The following is a 24,893-nucleotide window of genomic DNA, read 5'->3' on the forward strand; positions in this document are numbered from 1 at the left end:
CTTGATGCACTGTCAAGCTCCACCAACCAGCCACAAGCAGACACCGTTTAATGGTGTAAACGGTGTACACTCACATCACTGCAGTACCTTTATATAAGTAAAATGCAACACAATTTACAATTTAGCAGACGCTCTTAACCCTTTTGGGCGGAAACCCTTTTGGGTGTTTTAAGCATCATGTTATGCTTTTCTTTAGCTGTTGAAAAATAGCAGACCTACAAGCTCATAGCGCGCACCGAGTGCCACGCTGTGAACTTGTAGGTCTGCTATTTTTGAAAAAATCGTGAAAATGCGCCTGAAATCTTTTTAACTCAAATCTTTGCTACTGGGAGGGGTCCTGAACAACATATTTTCAAATGGGGGTTGGCGGCTATTACATATATTGTTTGGGGTCCTATGTCAGTCGTTTGTGAAAGACTGACATAGAAACATGGGTTTTTCAGATCTTTCAAGATTTAGAAGACATTTGTAGAATCTTAGGTCTAAATGGGTTAATCCAGAGCGACTTCCCGTAAGCAAGAACAAAAGCACCGGCTCACACATCTCTATTGTGCCACACCAAATTACAGGAGCCACCCTCATTTTTCCTCATGGAACTAAAGTGAGAAAAACAGTTTAGAATAGTTAAAATAGCCAATCTACAAGCTTGCGTGTCGATATAGATATTTTAACTATTCAAAAATGTTTTTCAAATAGTAAAAAAAGGTAGTAAAGATAAGGTGTTTAGCATGGACGAAAATAGAGCCCTATATCTCTTAATATTCCTTTCTTTTTTAACAACTTCAACCCTATATTATATACAGTACTTTGTTGTAAGACAAATAGTGAACCAAGGTGCCCATCTATAATCTTTTAGATCATATCGGATCTACAGGCTTTTATTCTGCTGTTTTTGCTATTTTTGAACATTTTGCTATTTTTGAAAGGTTTGGAAAATGTAGGTTTGTCCAAAATGGAGAAGCCAGGTTGGAAGTGATTAAATTACAACCGGTTTCCTGTTGCATCTGCACTTATAGGGTTAGTAGTACATCAAGTAACAATATTTAAGCTTGATTTAACCAGGCGAGTCATTAAGAAGAATTAAATTCATATTCACAATGGCGGTCTGTGACGTGGCTCGGCCCTAAAGTATGTTCGATGTGTATGATCAAAGTCAAAAGGACAATGTTTGCACGCTTGTGCAAACATTTCAAAGCAAAACTGTTCCAGGGTGAGTAGCAACTCGAGCGTATATAGCTCCTGTTTCTACGCCGATTCAGAGAAACGCGCCAGAGAGAGCAGGCATACGACAGCTAGGGAGATTCGGAGAAGAGGCAAATCTCTGCCGTCTATGATTCTGAGCAACTCAAGGCTGCTCGGAAATAAGACGGACAAACTCCCGAGTCCCGACTTCTGACAAGAGGACTCTGACAAGAGGACTCATGGGCGCCGTGAGTCCTGCATCACACTTTTCTTAACAGCCAGATAGATCTCTCGACTGTTATGCCTGAGATATATTTGGTATATAATGGGTGTCGTGCACCGAAAATAGCCAATCTACACACTCACAATGCGTCACAGCACTATAGGCTATTTCCCACGTACAACACCTGCGTGCGACTACGTATAACTCAGGTTTTGTGTTGATATAGAGGGGTCCTCAGACCTCCGCTCTGACAGAAGCTATAGCTGTCAGGGAAAAGCGAAGGTGGCAGGCTCTGCTTGTACACAAGTGACAGGTGGTGCAGGCGACACACCGTCCGGGAGGAAATCTGTATTCCTGATATGGAGCAGTTGTTGCGTGAGAGTCTCGGGCCATTCCACCCACCTCGAGTTTGGTAATATCCTCGTCTGCAATGTGTTTATGCACCTCCCAGTGGCACTGCCTCGAGGGCTGCGGCACAGGTGTCGGATTGTTTTTCACTGATCGACTATACAGCGCGCCGATTTTCATCACGGGAGGATCTTAATCATAACAATTTCGACACCGCTTTGCCAGGCTTTGGAACAGCATAAAATGTGATGCCAGGGACAATTTGGACTTTAGACTTTAGTTCTATGGTAATGTGAAATTGCATTCACGAGGACCACAGCTAAAACCAACCCCGTCTAACTCGGGCCATGTCAATGTTTACCTGATCCCCTGGTTATCAGATAGCAGCACTACTAAAATACAATTTTACTAGTCCGGAGAAGTAGTATATTACTGTATTATGCAGAATGACCCATTTCCCAATCATATTATTGAGGGGTGATAGCCCGTCCTATGTCCGGCATTTGGTGTATGTAGCCCAATATTTGTCCCAATTAACACAAACATTAAATGCAGTTGACAATGAATTAATTGCAAACATTGATGACGAAGGTGGGGACGCAAATTGTGATTGGCCGGAATGCGATAAGAGCGCCTCTCTTCTGTGATTTTTGTATTATAATTAGTAATAATGAATCAATGTGTTCATCAATTTAACATAGACTAATAAAGGAGGGATATTATTACTTTATGTGTGCTGCTGGGTAGCTTAACTTATAATATTCATATCATATTTATGGGGGGGGGGGGCGTCTTCCCTGTGTATGTGCTGGCACGTGTGTGCACTCTGTTTTGACACATTTCCTTCAGGAAAATAAAGTCCATCTTATGTTTATTATCCTATGCATTACTAATGGGACCAGGTCCTGAGGTGGTTTTGACAAGTGGATTTCTGTTTCCGTGGGCAATTCCACCTCGATTTCTACATGGATATGTCACCACCCAACAGGTATCAATTCCAGGCGTTAAGCAGAATGTAAATAAGTCCGGGAACAATGAGTGTACACAAATGAGCTGGTACGCAGTGGTGGGAAAAAAAGTACTCAAATGTTGTACTTCAGTAAAAGTATAGCAACGTAGAAATACTCCATTACAAGTAAAAGTTCGGAATTTGAAATGTACTTGAGTAAAAGTACAAAATAATCGGTATCAAAATGTAGGTCACTGTGCAGAATGTCCCATGTCAAGTTTTCAAATGTATACAAAATCTTTTGAAAATAGCAGATCTACAAGCTCACAATCCGTCTCATCGCGATGCGTTGTGAGCTTGTGGATCGGCTATTTTCAAATGGGCTGACTGAAGTGGTCAATGCATGATTTGTGATGATAATGAAAATATACTAAAGTAACTAGAAATTAAGTTGTCAAATTATTGTAGTGGAATAAAAATACAATATGCGCTATGAGCTTGTACAGTAGGTCTGCTATTTTTGAAAAGTCGTGAAAATATTTATTTCAGAAAACTGGGGATTTTTTTTAAATTTCGAGGTCAGGCCTAAATGAGTCAAGTACAGTACTTAAGTAAATGTACTTAGTTACTTTACACCACTGACACGGAGTGTACACAAATGGACCGGCATGCGTCCCTCCGAGTGAAAGGAACAGGATCTCTGTATCTGTGCATTGAGTATGTACTGTATTTCTCCCTATGTCTGTATCCATTTGTGTCACTGTTCAGTTTCATTGCGCTGCAGTCACATGAGATACGAACGCATCATCCCTCTATGCATCAGCTGCCCGCTCATCCGTCACATCCCTCGTTCCCCGCCTATCTGTCTATCGGACGCACTCGCTCTCATCCCATCTCGCTTCCCTCACTCATCCATCCATCCATTCGTCAGTTCGCCACACCTCCAATCCATGCATCCATCCATCCACCTATACCTCCATCCATCGCCCACTCATCCACGTCACCTCATGTGATTCCGCTAAGCGCTCCATCCGTCAATGCATCCCTCGCTCCCTCTGTCTGCCTGTCCATCCATCCATCCATCCATCCATCTCCACTGCAGGCCCTAACTGCATGTCGAGGCACATAGGTATTGAATGTTGAATAGCCAGACGCATGCATTGTCTATCAATTATTGAGGGGCTAGCCCCTCCATTGCCTGGCTTTTAAAATGACTAGACCGGTGCCCGGCTGTAGAGCACCGAGTCGGTAACGATGGAAGTCGGTGATCCATGCCCCAATCGCTTATGCGATACCCGTTGTACCCGTGTCAGGCATGCCCAAATATGGAGTGTTGTGATGTCAGAACAGGCCAGCTTCATATATGGACACTGGGGCGGTTCTGGACAACCGTCAGTCCAAACCCGACTCGACACCGCACTCCCTGTATAGGTGCGGAACGCGTGTGTCGAATTTTAAGTCGGTGGGGCGAACGGTTCTCGAGTTACCTGCATTACAGACGTACAAACAGACAGACAGATGTCATATGGCAGCCAAGCCTATGGACTTTTAATGTTTCTTTAGGGCACATGTGACGTCATGTGACGGCCAAGTCTATGGACTTTTAATGTTTATTTACAGCAGTAAATGATGCTTCATTGCCCCTAAACTCCCTGCCCCCATGTGGCAGTCACAGTGGGCGCCCCTCACTTCACACGAGTGTGATTAGATATACCCTATTGTCCTGAATATTCCGATGGAAATATCCCCCAAAAAATGGGGTCATATTATAATCAAGGACTAGACAATTTGACATTAAATGTTCTTTTTCCACAAATGAGTCTTGATGAAAAATGGGGGTCGTCTTATAATCAGAGTTGTCTTATATTTGGCATATATATTGGCACGCAACAACTGCTATCGAACATATTATATATATTCGATGTTATATATAATATGCTATTGGCAGTATGGATATTAGGCAGTCCTTAGCATGAAAAGCTTGGTAACCCCTATTTTATCAATTCAGTTACAGTATTCCTGAGTTATTCCGCTATATACTTATGGGCAATGGGCATGCAAATATAATTGTCAAACTGTGCAAGGCGCTAGATTATTGCGTGTGCTGAGTGGTGAAGTGAAATGTCTTGCTTCTCGCATTCCCATCTGTTCATCTGCGGATCATGGAATAATTATCACCTAAAAAAAAGGCGTGGACCTCAACATGCAACATGCAACATGCATCCATCTGCTCACTTCATCAATCCATCCTTTCATCCATCGACAAGCCCTTCTAAGATTATCCTCCCGTTACTGACAGCATGAACACATCCAAACAACCGTGAATCCATCCATCAATCCAGGTACTGTACATAACCGTTTATTTTATAATGTACAACAACATGTACATTATCCCGCACACACGGTATATTATAATGATCTGTCGGGTGGAAACCTCCTATGTTCAAAACTGTTACTATTCAGGATTCCAATACAAATCATCAAACGTAGCAGATCTATCAGATCAAATAGTTCAGCGTCTTGAGCCTGTAGATCTGCTACTGTACTTGTGATACTTGTGTCTTTGAACTGAACTACATTATCTCCAATGAGTTGGTCGGTGTGAGCTTGCCACCATTGGTGTGTGAATGTGTGAAGTGAGGACACTGGTGTTGACTGTTCGCTGCTTCACCTTCCAGTGGCTGAATGAATGGACCATTGTAAAGCGCTTTGAGCACTTGGAAAAGCGCTATAAAAATGCAATTCATTATTATTATCCACGCATCCCTACCTCCTGGTAACGGGCCAGTCCTCCGTTGACTGCAGCGTCGATGACTCCGTTGAGGCACATGGTGAGGGGATTGATGTTCTGCATCTGTCTGTTCTGGCACTGTGTGATGAGGGTCCTCAGCTGCAGGTTCTTGTTCTCGATCACCTCGATGGCGTTCTCCAGCGGACTCACCTCCACCTGCCAGACGAACAACAGAGAAGTCATGGTCAGGAGAGGCGACGCCGGATCACAATTAATGCAGTTTGCACATTACCCGATTCTAGGCATGTCATAGTAGGTGAACATTCAGGCGAAAATAGCCACTCTACAAGCTGACAGCATTTCGCAACTAGTACATCGGCTATTTTCGACAAGGTGATTCAGTGTAGAGGGGGACAAAGTATAGACCCCTGGGGGTGTGGGTCACTGTGGGATATGAAGAAATGAGACGACATTGCACATAAAACTTACATCGCAACATAATTCAAAAGGCTTTGTTCATACTAGACCCCGTTGACAGTGACACGAACAAATTATGCGTTTTATGCTTCAAAAGTGAACCGACATCGCTCGCTCACACAAAGACAAAATCACACATTCAAATCAGTATGCACAGACGAACAGAGAAGTGTGGGAAAAGCACTGTATAAATAACTAATGCTCTGCTAGTGATTGTTTTTAAGTTCTTACAATCATCAGGTATAAATTAGCTTTTCATGAAAAATGCATCATAGGAATTAGGTAACTAATTTATTTGTTTGATGATTACCTCGGGGACTTTTCTAACACTAGCACACGCACGCACGCACACACACACGCACCTGTCACTATAGACACCTGGAACATAATGTTTTCTAATAATAATCTCAATCTAAAGCGTTCAACTAGACTCTAGTTGAACTAGAGGAGTAAAAAGTAATTTGCCTCTGAAATGGGGTGGAGTAGAAGTATTGTAGTATAGTAGTATAGTAAAGTATAGTAAAAGTAAATGCACTTAGTTACTTTACTGCCGATCACAGATGCACTATTCTACTAGATCTACTATTTCACACCTTGCCAGGTGCGATGCGTTGAAGAATAATGTGCTTAGATCATCAGAGAGAGACACGGTTATGTTATACAGACACTGGACAAAGAAAAATAAGGAAATAGTATTTCGATTCCCTACACTGAAATTATTTGAATGAGCGCTTCGGCCACTCAAGCCATGCAAAGTGCTGAATAATGCAGTGCAGGGATCTACGAACGATAAAAATGTGAATCAAGTATGCTAGTATTAGACTAAAATGAGGTATCCTATTGGAATAAACTCCGTCTCAGTACTCATGCCCGATACCAATACCCATGCCAACCATCCAATTTCACCCAAGCTCCAAACTAATGGACTAGATTAACTACACTGTAAAAAAAAAAAAAAAAAAAGTAATACATCAATGCATAGTTGGTACTGGAGCCTCCTTGAGAAATATAGGATTCTGCAGAAGCAGCCAGTGTAGAGAAATAAAAAAGGTTTCCAGCGCGTGCCTAAGAATGCCAGTAGCCATTTGTCCTGCTGAACTGGTCAAACTCTCTGGATGAGGATAAAATGAACAGCTCAAATTCACCCACATGAAGGACTTCTATATGCGAGCCAAAGTCTACATTGCAGCAGAATGCTGATGTCAGTGGTTTATCTCTTGCAACCACCTTTAAAGGATCAGGGTCCTATTGAAGATCTTGGAAGCATGCATGCGCCCACCCATCTGAACGAATGGCTGCCGTGTTAAGTGGTCAGATAGGTGGGATAGGTGTATTTTTAATGATCAATCCATGGATTCTGCTCCACCTTGGATCAATGGAACTGTATACTTTAAGTTCGTATTCATTGGTATGACTTTTTATCATTAGTGTTAGTGTTTTGCCAGGTATTTGGGGGCCCACCTTGCGGGACACGAATCGGATCACACAAGAAAAGTGAAATTGTGTGTGTGTGTGTGGTAGGAGTCACTCACCAGCTCTCTCTTCTCCACTTCAAACCAACGAGAGATTCCTGGTAGACTCTGGACTAGCGTGAGGGTGGTCCTCTCCACCCAAAGACTCTGCAGAACACACACACACACACACACACACACACACACACACACACACACACACACACACACACACACACACACACACACACACACACACACACACACACACACACACACACACACACACACACACACACACACACACACACACACACACACACACACACACACACACACACACACATCAATACACCGCTACATGAAACAAAATGTGCATATACCAACATGCAGACACCCCACGTCGGTACTATGTATAACATATGTGCATACATTAACTACCATGTCTCCTATCACGATCCATCTTCTACCACTTGCCCCGTCGCCCTGCGTGCTTGTCAACATGCCAGCAACACGCAAGGTCAGGCAGCACCAGTGCATCCTGACAGCATGCAAGCCATGGAAAACCCACTGCATGCCATTAACATAATATGGATTCCCCCTCCACTGCAGAGGCTGTGACCTTCATGTTAAGTGTGGGAGCGTGTTTTATTTATTTGTGTGCATGTGCGTGTGCGTCACTGTGTGTGTGTGTGTGTGTGTGTGTGTGCGCGTGGGCGCACATAAACATAATATTCTAAATACCAATTAAAACCTGCTATAAAGTTTCATATTTCAGTTGGTTTAGGCTGAATGCATTAGACTTTGACAAGTGCTCTATAAGCCTGAAGCGTATACTCCAAAAGAAGTATAACTTTTCAGAGGACAAAAGTGTATTATACTTGGCTGCGGCTCCACTCTGAGTTCTGAACGTTAATAAAGACCATGGCCACGCTCTTGTAGTTACTAGTTTCTAACCTCCACAGCGAACATTTATTGTTACCACGTTGGCACGTTTCCAGCAGAGGGCAGAATTAAAACAACACGATGCTCGCATTGGTGTCTCTGCGGTGATGTTATTTTGTTACTTGATTAGGAGTTTTTATTATGTTCTTTCCATCCACATTTCTTGTAAACTGTAGATATAACCTTTGACTTCTGCCGGTAGTCTAGAGCTTTCAATATCCAGCACCCACTGTGAAATCAACATTACTCTGAATTCACGCCAGCAGCGCCATTATTCACTGCCGCAATTCAGAGAATACGGTAATGTTCAATGTCTTGTCTATGGAGAGGAGTGAGCTCTGAAGGAGGTGGAACCAGCCAAAAGCAATGTTGAGAAAAAAGTTAAGGTACAACTTTGCTGTGTGGTGAGCTGTGCTCTTAACCCATTCTGACCTGAGATCAGATTCTAAAAGTGTCTTTGATTTTTCAAAAATAGCAGACCTACAAGCTCGTATCGCGCCACTCGGTGGCGCGATATGAGCTTGTAGATCTGCTATTTTTCAATAGCTAAAGCACGACATGATGCGAACACCAAAATGGGTTCCCGTACAGAATGGGTTAAGTAGGCGTAAACTAGGCGTACACACTCGACACTTCAGAAAAGGATATATTGGAGCGATCGGCTATGGCACCCTCGCACACGCACTCAACCACACACACACACCACTGTTCTGTCCACACTTTTGTGGGTAACCAATCACTCTCAATCATTGTGGTTTACAGGTTAATGTGGTTAGTGGTTACTGATTTATCCTTTTTTTTCTTGTCCATACTGGACTAAATTGTGTTAGGCATTTGTCTAACTGGCACCCCAAACAGTAACATCAAGTCAAACCGTTACAGTATGCATGGAAGTAGCAAACACAAACAACGTTTTAAACTAGCAGTTGTATAGTGTGAAATAAATTAAGGACTACATGGCCTATTTCTTACTTAAAATGCATGAATCATTCACAAAGAAGCTGCCAGAGAAAAAGCACAGTGTCTCCGTACTCCCTGTCTCCTCCCTGTCTGTGTGCTCTCCTCCCTGTCTGTGTGCTCTCCTCCCTGTCTGTGTGCTCTCCTCCCTGTCTGTGTGCTCTCCTCCCTGTCTGTGTGCTCTCCTCCCTGTCTGTGTGCTCTCCTCCCTGTCTGTGTGCTCTCCCTGTCTGTGTGCTCTCCTCCCTGTCTGTGTGCTCTCCTCCCTGTCTGTGTGTGTGCTCTCCTCCTCCCTGTCTGTGTGCTCTCCTCCCTGTCTGTGTGCTCTCCTCCTCCCTGTCTGTGTGCTCTCCTCCTCCCTGTCTGTGTGCTCTCCTCCTCCCTGTCTGTGTGCTCTCCTCCCTGTGTGCTCTCCTCCCTGTCTGTGTGCTCTCCTCCCTGTCTGTGTGCTCTCCTCCCTGTCTGTGTGCTCTCCTCCCTGTCTGTGTGCTCTCCTCCCTGTCTGTGTGCTCTCCTCCCGGAAACAGCTGAGATTTGCTCAGAGCAGAGGAAATGTCACTGAAGCACCGCTATCTTATTTACCTCAGACACGCCAATTTATTGCATTTTGCGAATGTCTGCACCTTTGCTCGCCTCTGCATGATTGTACACAGCAAACCCAATGTTTGATGGATCAACAGATTTGTTGATTCTTCTTCTTTTGCTTTCGGCTTTTCCCTTCAGGGGTCGCCTCAGTGAATCATCTGCCTCCATCTCACCCTGTCCTCTGCCTCCTCTTCTATCACACCAACTAACTTCATGTCCTCTTTCACTACATCCATAAATCTTCTCTTTGGCCTCCTGCCTGGCAGTTCCAGTTCCAACCTCAACATCCTTCTACCAATACTCACTATCCCTCCTCCGTCACAACTTTTGCAACTTGTGACGTTTAATATTTAGGGACGTTCCGATTCCCAGGGGGATGATTCCCCTTGACACTCATTATGTAGGGGCAAGGAGAAGGGGCAAGGGATGAGGGGTAGGGTTTAAAAATAGAATTGAGAAAGGGCCTAACTCTGTTCTTTGTCTTTTCCTCAGTGCGACTGTCTCTCTAAAACCATAAGCTGGTCATATAATTATTGCTGATACTTTCAGCAAAAATGTATAGTTATAGTAGACAGTCTCCTATGACTATGAGTTGTCAGTTGATTAAGAATCTATTTAGTTGAGGACAGCCCTCCTCCTTCTGCTGCAAACGGCAACTCTGTACTGTGTGATACAGGTTTGCACACAAAAAAGGCTTACTGAACAGCTGTAGACACTAATTATCACACACTGAATGTCCCTATGCTTGTTAAGGACAAGCTAAAGAACCACAGGAAGAAAGGCGCCTGAATCATTTATCACAAGTTGTGCATAACGCTTGCATGGTTTCATCTGCGGATTCGCGTTCTTGGAAACGCCCCCCCAGCCACTGCGTTAGTTTGACTGAGGTTAGGTTTAGGTATATAGTTTACTGAGGTTAGGTTTAGGTATAGTTTTACTGAGGTTAAGGTTAGGGTTAGGGTTAGGTTTAGGTTTAGGTATAGTTTTACTGAGGTTAAGGTCAGGGTTAGGTTTAGGTTATAGGCTGTCAATCACAGTGACTGGCCAGTCACAGTGCACCAAATACTCAAACCCGCAGATGAAACCATGGTAGCGTGCATAACAGAGCCCCATTCTGTGTTTTCAGCACCCTCTCGTGGACAAACCAAACCAACATTGCAGCTGTGTTCAGCTGTGTTCATGTAATCATGTATTCATGTCTCCATAAGAGATACAAGAACACCAATATTACAAGCTGTAAAAAAAAAAATCAGCAAATCTTGGACAAATTGCCCAGACACCCTTCAGGGGTACAAGTCTTTGCCATACTTGGCGGCCACCGATAGTAGACGAGTTTGCACTGATTTTTTCAAGCCGTTTTGCTTTCTATTATTTACTTTTTTTTGCATCCCAAAGGCTCTTATAACCAACCTGCGTACAAGCAGCCAAAGATAAACGCAAGTAGATGCTCTGTGATGGTATGGAGGAGTGGCTGGCCAGGAGGAGGTAGTTTAGAGACCAGGATTACTGCATGTTTTTGTGAGGGTACCTACCCTAGGGGACACGGGGAGAACATGCAAACTCCACACAGAAACACCTTTCGCCAACCCTACCTCGGGAGGAGGGAACATGGCCCCAACGCCCACAGCGTCCCCAGCGGGAATCGAACCCAGGACCTTCTAGCTATGAGGCAACAGCACTACCGACTGAGCCACCGTCCCCTCACACAGACCTTTCAACAGGCAGTAGACAGCTCCGTGTCATGTTGAGGAGCTTGACAAATTGGAGGTAAATTATCTTTTCCAAACTTCTCTGATAGAGCCGTGTGAGTGTATCGGTGTGTCTGTCAATAGTGCTCTGTCAGTCATCCTAGGCAGGCACTCTATTTGACATATCATGCTTCCATCCTAGAACAGACGCTGATGGAAACATGACAGTACACATTCCAAGAGAGAGACTGTGTGTGTGTGTGTGTGTGTGTGTGTGTGCGTGCGTGCGTGCGTACAGACTGTACAACAGTGGACTTGTGGCCTTGTGGGCGGTGGGGGGGGGGGAGACGACACAACAGCCTACCGGCTACCTCATACGCATTGTGCTTCGTTTTTTACTTGCGTTTTATTGTCTTGAATGTATTTAGCAAGACTGTACAGTATGTTTTTATTTTGTTGTGTCGTATGTATTGTTATGTTTGTTGTGGACCCCAGGAAGAGTAGCTGCTACTTTGTTGGTGGCAGCCAACAGGGATCCATATGAATAAAGAATAAATAATGGGGCTTCTGTGCTCAATAAGCTCTATTCAGAAGCCCATAACAAATTTCATTGCATTTGAATAAATTGGGTTTCAAGGTGAGAAAGTAAAATAACGCTGCTTTGTTTCCTGCTGAGTGTTCTAACACCGTGCGCAACACCCCACTGTTTCATTTATTTTTATTTGGACTTTACATGACAACGATGCACGGAATCCATTTTGCAATTACTGAATGGTTGTGTGAAAGACTGATTTATGTGATCAGCTGACGTGTTCAAACAAGGGTAACATTAATCCCTAAGAAATTATGGAGGACTAAATCTGATTTACTGTATATGTGAATTATAAACAATTACATTTTCTGAATCTGTGATTGAATGACAAGAATGTAATACAATAGTCGCTGCATTGAGTCACATATCTTGTAGGCTCAAGTAGCCAGAAGATCAGCAATATAGTAGGCTAATAATATAAAAATAATCAGGTCGAAGTTTCGGTCTCGAACTGAAATAAAAAGACACGCTTGCCGATTATTCTGAGTAACTAGTAGAATAATCGTCAAGATTGCAGTTCTAATCTGTATACGTCCATCTGTCTGTCTGTCCCTTCATCCATCTTCCACTATATCCCTGTCAGCAGCACTACGAGAGGAGATGAGCCAACCCTGAGTTCCTGTTTTTCTGCCAGGTACCGCAAGGGGCTAAAATAAAGGGAACTGTTTTTTCTTTTTCGCTTCAATTTTTATCCCAGGATAATGTAAACCATGTTTTTTTTATTTTTCTGTTTTGTGAGGGACACGGGGAGAAACACAGAAAGGCCCTTTCGGCAACCCCACCTAGGGTATGGGCACTGACGTAACGCGGAGGAGAGAACACGCCCCCAGCGCCCACAGCATCCCCAGCAGGAATCGAACCAAGGACCTTCTACAGTAGCTGTGAGGCAACAATGCTACCGACTGCGCAATCGTGCCCTCGGATTTTTTTTTTTTTTTTTACGGAATGGGTTCCCAGCTTGATCCTCACCTTGAACTCGTTCTCCTTGTCCTTGGTGCCCTTGTGGAAGGGCCGGTCGTAGCGGAACCTCCAGATGTGGTTGAACTTGTAGAAGCTCTTGATGTTGTCGGGCACGCCGTCCCGCTGCAGCACGTCCTGGCTCTCTGGGATGGGACTGACGGCGTAGATCTGGAGGTCTGGGATGGGGGGGGAGGCGGCGTCAAGGACAAAACACCAGAGTGTGTGACAGAGTGGGTGAGACAGGGAGACTTTAGGAGAGAGGGAGGGGGACGGGACTAGGACAGTTAATCAAACTCAGTGATTATGAAAAAAGAAGAAGAAAAGAAAAAGGACGTAACCCGTGGCAGGAGCACGTTATTCCAACCACTCCATTAGGCACCATCCTTTTGTGAGGGTACCTACCCTAGGGAACACGGGGAGAACATGCAAACTCCACACAGAAAGACCCTTTCAACCAACCCCACCTGGCACCTGACGACGCAGAGGAGAAAACATGGCACCCCCTGGGCCTTCTAGCTGAGAGCCAACGACCGCGCTAGTGCCACTAGCCTCTTATAAATCGATCATTTCATACAATAATCGATTTGTAATTGATCCCTATTTTGGACATAAATACATAAATTGTTGTTTTTGTATATAATCATGCCACATCACGACAAGCTTGTCAATCGCCTATTCTCACTGTTTTTGCACGACAGTTGTGTGACAAAGTATACAAATAGCGCTTAAGATGGTTAATCTATATGATATACATAAATAAGTAAATAAATAACAAAGAATTTGATTGAAAATCGCTAAGAGAACAATCAATAGCTGCAGCCCTAGATCGATGGGACCCTGCGAGACAAGGTAGACGGTCTCTCTCTTTCACGTTGGCACTCCTGTATCTTTATTGTCCGACACGCACAGCACTAACATCAATATACACTCAGCAAACCCATATGGCTACTGTGCACACACAGACACACCTTATTCACACATCTTACTCACACATTGTTCACACATCGGCATGTACGTCTCTCGCACGCCTACACTGTACACTGTCTCAGACAGTGTACAGTGTAGGCCTACTGTAGTTGGGTGTTAGCACAGCATGCACAATATGTGCATAGTACACGTCTACACACGGTTAATCCGTTTGTATGTCCACTCAGCGGTATAGACCAATCACAGCTCACGCTGTGTGGTGCGCAATGAAACCCCTCCGGTCATGACTCATGACAGCCTGGCCATGAGCGCCTGGTTTAGTCAAAGTGAAACGTATTAAAACTCATTCACTGCCAGCTCATAGTCTTGAATTACCATCCCACTGCATAGCTTTTTTCGTATTTCCTTCCCTTTTAACCCATTCAGGATGGGAACCCCTTTTGGTGTTTTAAAGGTGTAGTGAAATGGCTTTTTTGGGCATTTTATTTTGAAGTAGAGATCTAAGTTTCTGAACCAATCAGAGCGTTGCATCCCGCTATGGGGACATAGGTCCATGCGTATGCAGAGTGGTTTGTTTACAAAGTGACAGAGAGACGGCAGAAAAGCCAGGGGATTTTTTCCTAACCTGTACACAACCTATATACATATTTTAGTGTGATGATTAAGTTGAAAACGAGAAATACACTGTCTGGATGTCATCTTGAATTGGATTAAAAACGGAGGATTTCTGTAATCAGTAGCAGCTGTGTTTGGAGAACGTGCAGCAATGGAAATCAAATGGGTGAGCTTCATGTGTATTGGCTTTTATTGATGTGTAGCTCTACACGCCATCACGCAGCATGTTTTCGTTTTAAGGAGGTAATTACATTTTTATTTTTATGGACTTTTGATATAAACACACACAAATGAGAATTTGTTAGGTATGCCCATTATGATTATGATGGTCTAAACGTGTGAAAAACGTATTTTTCATTTCACTACACCTTTAAGCATTACAGTACGTTATACTTTAGCTATTGATAAATATATACCTTTATTGAAAGGATAAGCCCCTTAGAGGGGGTCCCCTAGAGGGGGTCCTCAACACAGATAGTATAACACCGTATAACCATACATACAGACAGGACAAAACAAAACAAAAGCTCTCCCAAAGATAGCCGCTCCCACCCCACTGTTTCAACCCTAGATAGCAGAGTTCATATGGAGAAAATATACCCATTGCACAATAAAACCATGTTACTAAGCAAAATACAACAAGCAATACCAGCATGCACATGTGATCATAATAAACAGCAGCATCGAACAAGCAGGGAACACATATGAAGTTACATGCAGATCAGTCAGTATGTTATGGAAAGACAAAGACAACTGCCAAGAAGAGTACGTTAATTAGAAGCATGAGAAGGTTAGAAGGTGTATGCAGAAGATTGATTCTTTAAATACATGGGGAAGTGGACTTAATAGGTCATTCCAATCAGATGGAGCTTTAAATTAATACATTTAATTACTAAATAGCAGATCTACAAGCACATATCACGGCACAGAGTGCCGTGCTACGAGCTTGTAGATCTGCTATTATTTTTATCGTGAAAATGTGTGCAAATCTTTGAATAACTCAAATATTTGCTTTTGGGGAGTCCCTGGAACAGCATATTTTCAGAAGGGGGTCAGCGGCCAAATCTAATCTAATCTAACTATAATTCACTCACTGTCTGAATGTCTGTCTGAGTGTCTGAAACACTGTAGCTGCTCCTCACTGGCTGCACCAAACGCTCTCACTTTTCACACAGGCGTATGGAGATCTTAACGATTTTTCCATTTGAAAAATTATCAATGAATAATGAATGTATTAGTCCATTAAAATGCCCCCATTACATGGGAAAATGCGAAACCTCACCCCCCCGCCCCCTAGCATCACCTACATCACAGGCCACCGTTCTCGGTGTTACCCCACTGTCATGCTTCCTCTGCTACAGCCGCAACACAACAATGATACAAACTGATCTGTAAAGAACGTGTTGCAACTATGCGTTGCGAGTGTTGAGCTTGTAGATTTGCCATTTTCTGCAGTCTCCGCAGTCAACAAAGCATGAAGGGCAATACAGGCCCTGGCAAACCCAGGCCCAGGCAAACCCAGGCCCTGGCAACACAGCCTGCGCAGCATAGCAGCACGTGCGTGAAAGTGCCGCCCATAAGCACCAACAGGACACCGCGCGCTGCCGCACGGCTGCCGACTTTGCAGTTTGTAGTAAAATAAAAAAAATAGTCATGCGGCAATGCCTGCATGGAAATAGAACAGCGGCGCTTCGGAACGCCGGGCGAGGTGTGAATGTGAACGCGCGCCTGATGCCACCGGTGTGGGATAGGTCCATTGAAAATAACGGAGGCGGCTGTTTTGACACACGTTTCACAAGTAGTGAAACTACTCCAGTCCCCGGCTCTGCTGAGGCCCACCGAGGCCGAACGATGCGATCAGTGTTTTGATTAGCGGGAGCTTGAATTCATGTTTTATTACGCTCCGATCATGCCTACTTCATCTCATTATGATCCATAATGTCAATAAAGACGCCGTGCAGCACACAGGAATTTTGGCTGTTTCTGACATGGATGCTAGCGGTGGCTAATGACCGAAGCGAAATAAAGGTAAACATATTTTTTTAAACTCTAGATTAAGCGCAATTTATCTTAACGTCTTTGGTAACCTGGACATTGTTAAATTAAACTTTGGCTAACGGTCTGTGGCGTCTAAACTGTTTAGTAGCAGAGTGGCCCAGATCCCAGCCAAAGAAGAGTCTCCTTTAGGCTAGTGGATAAGATGTTTGTCTTCAGTGTCCCATATGGGTTCAAATCCTGGGTAAAAGTGGCTAAGAGCAGGGTCGTAGCTGAAAACCTATGCAATGCACACAAGCAGCCATTTAGCAGCTTTTTAACATGTAAACCAGAACAACATCCCCACAAGGATAGCACACACACACACACACACACACACACACACACACACACACACACACACACACACACACACACACACACACACACACACACACACACACACACACACACACACACACACCTTTTACGATAAGCAAACCTGGCCAAAGTAATGCCCTTCGCCTTCTGGAATATGGATGAAGACAGCTGACATAATCCATTAATATGCATGAGCATCTGTGGCGGGGTACAGTAGCGGGGCTCATGGGAGTGGCGCTATTGATTAACGATACTGGCGGATAACGCAGCCCTATGCTAACACAGTTAGACTTATAGCTGTCGATTCCAACAGCACTGAGTTATGCGTACGAGAATGCCGTGCACACAATGCACACAAGCTTGTATAGCCACAAACACAGCCCTACGTGCACATGTTACTAAAACAGCCCACACACACGAGTACATTTTAACATACCGACAAATAAAATGCAAAAGTACATTTGTATGTACTGTGTATACACACACACACTGATGGACGGACGGACAAAGCTGCACACACCCAGTGTACATTATATACAATCTATATGAATAACACATGTAGCCTATACACGCAATGTACAAAATGGTAGGCCTAAAGCACAACTCTCTCTCTCTGCCTAACTTACAGTTTTGTCATAGGACAGCACTGGGCACTGAATAGGCCTACAGCAGATCTACAAGTTCACAACGCGTTGCAGACGAAATGCATTGTGAGCTTGCAGAGCTGCTATTTTGGCAGAAGACACCGTTGTACGACAAACCACAGGCTTCAGTCTGTTTCTCAACCTCTCTCTCTCTCTCTCTCTCTCTCTCTCTCTCTCGTTCCATTTTGTAACATCTCACTCTATATATATTCCACTCTCTGTCCGTCTAGCAGCAGCTGTCCTGTTCTCTCCATTGGAGTGAATTATTGAGATGAACTCCTGGTCTTAGAGAGATGTGCGGCTGAATATTGAACAGATACTTTCAAAATCTCCATACATTCTAAGGAGCATGTGTATCCACGGTACAGCTCATTATCTGACTGGGAGCAAGTGTAGCCATGCGTGTGTGGCTGGGGGGGGGGGGGGGGGGGGGAGGGGGGACTGACTGACTGTAGATGCACAGGAAGCCAGATGTGTTAAATGCTTATCCATTACATTGCATGCATGTGCTTCTAATTGCTTACTTCCTCTATAATTGCACATTCACTTAATCAGCTTTTAATGCATTTTACATCAAGTGAGTGTGTGTGTGTGATTCATTTATCTTGTCAAGAGAAAATATCTCTGTGCATGTGTGCTGTCTATTGTTGTCTATCTATCTGTCTGTCTGTCCGTCCGTCCGTCCGTCAGCCAGCCAGCCAATCTATCCGTCTGTCCCCTGTATGCCGATCTGTCCATATATCATCCTAAGCACATTAAAACCGTGAAAGCATCTGTGTAATTTTAGAATTTAGCATTGGCTCTTGGAAAATAGCAGATGTACAGTATACAAGCTCACAGCACATGGCTTATAGTGCCACGCTCTCTCTCTCTCACACACACACGTGGTGATAAGGATACACTGGGCCTCCGCCTGGTAGATGGTCTGGTCGGGCTGGTTGACGTGCTGCATGGCGATGGCGTGGGGGAACTCGTTTAGCATCCTCTGCTGGAAGGCCTCCAGCCTCTCGTAGTCGTGGCCGCGGCACACAAACTCCTTGTTCTGCGCGGTGGTGGGGAAAAAGAGCGCTCAATTATTGTTTTACTTAAAAAGAGTATCAATACTGCAATGTAGAAATACTCCGTTACGAGTAAAAGTCCCTAATTCAAGATGCGCTCGAGTTACCAAAGTATTGGCATCAAAATGTACTTAAAGTGCCAAAAGTATAGAAAGTGCTCGCTATGCAGAATGTCCCATTTCAAGTTTTCAAATGTATACAAATATTTTGAAAATGGCAGATCTACAAGCACACAATGCATCGCATCATATTTCCATATTTTCAAATGGTCTAAATGTATATGGCACTGGAAATTGGAAATACTCGAGTAAAGTAAAAACACCTCAAAATTGTACTTAAGTACAGTACTTTTACAGTAGTAAATGTACTTTCTGCAGAGGGACAGGAGGAATGGCCGGAGGAGAGGCACTACCGTGGGGTTAGTCTGACACCTAGTGGCCACTCCGCGCTACTGTGGCCCCCATGCCGCTTTCCCACATCAAACTTTAGTGTCACTGAAGTATTAGCAACAGGAGCCAAGCCATCAAGTGCGTGGGTGGGTGCGTGCGTGACTCATGCGGTCACAGCTGGCTCATTAAGCTGTGCTCCATGAAAACATCAACGCCATAAAAAAGAGAACAAAAATCAGAAGCATTCGTATTCCAAACTTTGGAACAAAGTGCTTTTGAAGGGGAAAGAACGCCCCCTGACACCTACATTCCTCTGACAACGGGAATGCTGCCATGGAAAGGAACGCAGTGGATACAATTGGAAGTATGAGCTATGTAGAGCTACGAGTTTGTCCTTGAGATATTGTCTGATTGTGAAGAAATGAAGAAAGAATAAGTTGTCACTAGGCTGGAAGCTAAAGCAGACATTTATGGAGGCATAGGCTACGTATGGATTCAACCGATCGATAATGCTGTGTAAGGCATAGCTGTGTGCCCACTGCGCCAGGTCAGCTCAGGTCCGTGGGTATAGGTAGTACTGTAGGTACAGTAGGTGGTCGGTTAAGTCAACATATGAAACTGGGAAATGAATAGACTAAACAAGAAGCAGGAGTACGTCACCATTACGAAGCTGCCTGCAAGGGGATAACTGTTGTTGTGCTTCTTTATTACCAACCATCCTGATAACAAGGACACTTGCCTTGAAAGACTCCCTCTCACGGATGACAGCTGGCCTTCCAGATGTCGTTGTGAAGATACAAATGGGTTAATTTGGTTCCATTTGTATCTTTGGTAACTAATGGTACCAGACCTCAAGATAAGGTTATGCTGAAGGTGCCTAAAACCAATATTAATAAGTTGGGAGATACAGCCTTTAGTGTGTGTATGCTCCATATGTCCTCGTTTCTTTTGCTATTTTTAGGCTGACCTTATATTGGAAGAAGACATATGCACCTGTTTATTGTAATGTTTTTATTTTATTTTATTTTTTGTCTTTTGTTTAGTGCTTTGTATTATATCTATGTGTACCTTGTTGCCTACATGATGTAATGTATTGTATTGTATGCATGTATTATAACATATAATACAATTCAAAAGCTTTATATTCATTTTATATTATCATCAAAGGCGTAGTGTTTTGCCAATTATTTGGGGGCCCAATCGTAATATCCTCACCGTAGTAGCCTCACTTAGCCCACTGGTTGAGAAACGGTGATAAACAGTCATTCTTACCCTCAGGAAGAAGGGGAACTTCTTGCCGTAGAAACCCACTCTGAAGAATTCAGGCTCGAGTCTCTGCTGGTCCATGATTTTATCGTACAGGGAAGCCTCCATCATCTAACGGCGAGAAAGATAAATATCATCCCAAGGCACGTCGTCATCACCGGCATTTCTACTGCATGATGATCGTTGCCATCGACCTTTCATAGGTTGCAATAACTAGCATTGATTGCCTCAACTGCTGCTCACGATTATTATTTTTTATATCTTCTGAAATCCGTATTCTACAGGAGTGCGATTGTTTTCAAATGGGTGCAATAACTGTAAAGACTACTATTAAAAACAAATCTGAATAAAGTATATTGATACCTGTAGGGAGACTGGGTAGTTTTCGTTTAAGTGCTACTGAGCACTCACTCACCCTCATCTTGCTCAGGTTTCTGTAGTCGTAGTAGGACTCGTACTGGTCTGCCAATTCCCTGCACAAGATAATGCCGTTCTCCCAACACTGAGGGAACACACACACACACACACACACACACACACACACACACACACACACACACACACACACACACACACACACACACACACACACACACACACACACACACACACACACACACACACACACACACACACACACACACACACACACACACACACACACATTGAATAGTCAATCATCCACCTTCTGTGTTGCATTAAAAGTTCAAGTGAACTGAATTATAATTCATTAATAATTATAATAATTAATCTACACCGCATTTGACTGGGGGCCCCGCGTAACAGCTTAAAGAAATCTTGCTAATGGCAAACAACCTTAGACCAGTTGTTCTCCAAGTTGCATTTTCAAAATGATTCAAGATTTTTCAAAATGCTTTGAAACTAGCAGATCTACAAGCTCAATCTGCTATTTTCAATATATATAGTATAAATTAGGACTAAAAGTTTTAGTCCTAATTATTTAATGGTTAAACATGATTAAACATTAAGACATTTAGCTGGGGATCACCTGGAACCCCACAAAAAGCCCCCTAACACTACTGTTGCAGACCACCTCTCTGTCTGCAACGCCTCACCAAAGTCCCACAGCCAGTGTCACCGCAGTGTCACCCTCTCTCCACCGGATGGCAGCGATGTGCCAGAATTTCCAGTGGAGGCTAATCTGTCTCTGTGCACTGGGTCTCTCAGCCGTTGCCCGTCTCGCTAATTAAATGAAAGAAGCCCTCCCCCTCACAACGCCTTCTCGTCCCCGGGCGGCCGGTGCCGGCAGATGGCGGCGGTGGTGAATTTCAGTGGTGAAATTGGACGGTGAGTAACGAGCTGTGCCGGTTTTAATGACTCCGCAGAGCTCGCGTGAGATTTGATCAGCGAGCGCTTGAGCATTTTGAGAACAGTTACCTTTGCACACCACACCGCTTCCTCTAAGAACAATAAGCCCCTACGAGGCCGAGGTGTCTGTGGTGGTGTTGGTAGGAGAGTTTTTGTGTCAATGTCCATTATTCATTGCTCATTGGGCATTTGAGCCACATTTGATGACATTTTGCCTCGGAGATCCAAAGATGTTGAATATTTTCCATGCTGTATAGAGCGTCGCAGTCCCGCCCCCTTTCATGACGTCGCCAGCCCCAGGAAATGAATCCCATTGCATTTTTCCCATAGACATTTCAAAAAGTATTTATTTAAAGACCTTTTAAGCGTCGTACAAAGCCAACTCGAGTCGTGACAAATCATGACAACAAACACAATATTTTGGACCAAACAAATAATTACAAAGAAGAAAAACTACAAAAGAAGTGTTGTAACCTTCCGTTTTTTTTCTTTGTTTGGCCCAAAACATTGTGTTTATTGTCATGATTTGTCACAAGTGACAAATGAATCAGTGACAAGTCTGCGGCATAAACTACTTTAAATAAATACTTTCTGAAAAGTCTATGAGGAAAATTAACGGAGATTTCTTTTCCGGGTATCTCGAGGGGGCGGGACTGCGACGCTCTATTGTATTGATGTTGGTAGTGATACCATTAGGAGAGATAACAGGCAAACGTTGATCAAAAGAACAATTCCTCTACATTCTCTATTTGTGAAGACTTCTTGTAAGTTAATAAAGCAGATGTATAACAATAATTTAACTCTTGAGAGGCGTAAAATGGACCCGTAAGGGTCAAATGGTTTCATTTTACACTCTCAAGAGTTAAAGACCTATAAAGAGCCCATTTTGTTACCAACTTTCCTTCATTTAGCTGGGGACCACCTGGAACCCCCTCAAGGACCACTGGGGGTCCCCCGACCACTGGTTGAAAACCACTGATTTAATGTGTCCATGCAGTCTTATATTGTCTGGTGTTGTTACACTGTGGATTTAATGTTTGTTTTTAATGCCTGGGGTAATGGACCAAACAAATTAATTAATCATCATAATCATTTTCCGACCGCGGTCGAGATCATGGATTTCACAACGCCACACCAGACTTTCCGGTCCTTCATTGCCATCCCCAGTTCCTGCTTACTGATGCATGTGTCCCTAGCGATGACATCAGGGAGCGACAGTTTTCTACCTCTGGCCTGCTTTGAGGCAGGATTCCAGAGAAGAAGGGAAGATATAACATCATTGTCAGCTCTGTAGCAGTGGCCGGCAAACTGTGTTCTTCTGGATCGGACTAGTGAAGAAACACGGGGAATTCATAGCCGCCATTACTAAACATTTATACAGCCAACAACGGTCGTCGGTCGTCCCAGAATGTTTCCGTCAATGGAATTGGCACCGTCGCTCCCGTTTAGAACGGAGCAGCGTTCGTCACTTATCGCTCCGTCCCGCTGTGGGAGCGAGGTGGAAATGAGCAATCCGTGCACACACACACACACACACACGGGCCCTCAAGGTAAATATTTTATAGACAATGAACGCCAGCACGATTGATGTGTTGCTCAATCATACACAGAGAGGGAGGGGGAGAAAGGAAAGGAGAGTTGCTGTAACTCTTGTTGTTGACCTTTGTGTCGGCCAGTGCAGTGCAGGCCTGTGGTTCTCAGCCTTTTTTGGATCAGGGACCAGGGGGGGGGGGGGAAACGTTTAACGTGAGTGTTAAAATGCTATTTATTTTTATTTTGACACATACAGTACCAGCTCATAAATGCCTGGTTCGCACCTTGGCACCATTAGAAAGAGAGAACGCATAATAATTTCATATAGAATATCATTCTTGCCCCGATGAAGAGCGGTTTGGTCGAAACATGTTGGCAGTTGCCTTTTTAATTTAAATCCTCCTCATTTTAACCTTTAGCCCCCGGATTGTTTCCTTTTCTTTATGCCTTGATCCTGTTTGATTCATGTGAGCACCTTTTTATCATCATCACGTGTTTATATCTCCATCGAGCACCTGGTTAGTTTTTCTTTTTTCCTGCATAATATTTTTAGTTGGAAATAGTCTTGCCTTATATTGACTATGACTGATGGCAGTGGTTCTCAAACTAATTTTATTTCAAGGACACCCATTTGGATATATGATCCAGATGCAGATTTAATTGCTATATCGAGACCCTAATCACATTGTAAGATTTTCAGTGTTCATTTAATTCTGTCTGTACAAAAGGATGCTTGGATGGATGTTCTCTGCCGAAGACGCTCAATCAAATATTGACAGTGTCTGCTTTGTTTGGGTGTGTTTATGTGCTAAAAGAGTGAGTCATTCAGAGTGAAGGAGAATCGCTCGTCACTCACAAAGCACAGAAGCAACAGATATTCCGATAAACATCTAGGCATTCTTAGGGCTGTCACGATTACAAACTTGACGATTAATTGTCACGCAGATGATGACAAATAACTTAAATACAAATAAATGACAAAATTCTGAATTAGCTGATCTACAAACTTACAAAGTCATGACTTTGTAATACTTAGGGGATAGCTACAGTACATGACTCAAGCGTCTACCAAAGATATTATTAAATTAATCTCTTAAACCCTATATTTAAAGTTCTACTGCGGATTTGAACCCGGTTTTTATTATTGTTTTACCATTGAGCTGATAGAGGCTGCCTGCTTGCTTGAATCTTGACATCAGGTTAAATTTCGAGTCAGATCCTGTGTCTAGGTGAGACATGACCTTTGACACAATCTAAATGACTCAATCAGGGGGGCAGTCCATGTATTTGGGCCCAACTTCACCTAGACTGTATTACCTGACCTGACCTGAGATCAGATTCATACGAGGTTTCCACCGGACACACACTGGTCTGATTAACCCATTCTGACCTGAGATCAGATTCTAGAAATGTCAGTCGCTCTTCGATTTTTCAAAAATAGCAGACCTACAAGCTCGTATCGCGCCACTCGGTGGCGCGATATGAGCTTGTAGATCTGCTATTTTTCAATAGCTAAAGCATAACATGATGCCAACACCAAAATGGGTGCCCGGTCAGAATGGGTTAATAAACATGGTCATGAATACTTTCTTCTTCCAGTCACTAGTTTAAAGTCTCATTTCTAATGTCATAATATTCTTTTTGGAAAATTATGGTCCCATTAATTAAAAAAATTACCATAAAGTCGCG

The 24,893-nt window shown here is 43.6% G+C and overlaps 1 protein-coding gene across 1 annotated transcript in view; it reads right to left on the bottom strand.

Annotated features, from left to right (window-relative positions):
- Positions 1–24,893, bottom strand: part of dock4b (dedicator of cytokinesis 4b) — a 207,150-nt gene that overhangs the window by 29,367 nt on the left and 152,890 nt on the right. The window contains exons 37-42 of the mRNA XM_083757446.1: positions 20,758–20,844; positions 20,349–20,453; positions 18,530–18,671; positions 13,098–13,264; positions 7,443–7,529; positions 5,473–5,649 (exon numbers count right to left, since the gene is read on the bottom strand). Coding sequence (XP_083613572.1) covers positions 5,473–5,649; positions 7,443–7,529; positions 13,098–13,264; positions 18,530–18,671; positions 20,349–20,453; positions 20,758–20,844 — 765 coding nt within the window. The remainder of the gene's footprint in view (positions 1–5,472; positions 5,650–7,442; positions 7,530–13,097; positions 13,265–18,529; positions 18,672–20,348; positions 20,454–20,757; positions 20,845–24,893) is intronic.

This window comes from Protomyctophum parallelum (genome assembly GCF_964188405.1).
Source record: "Protomyctophum parallelum genome assembly, chromosome: 22".
NCBI classification, from domain to species: domain Eukaryota; kingdom Metazoa; phylum Chordata; class Actinopteri; order Myctophiformes; family Myctophidae; genus Protomyctophum; species Protomyctophum parallelum.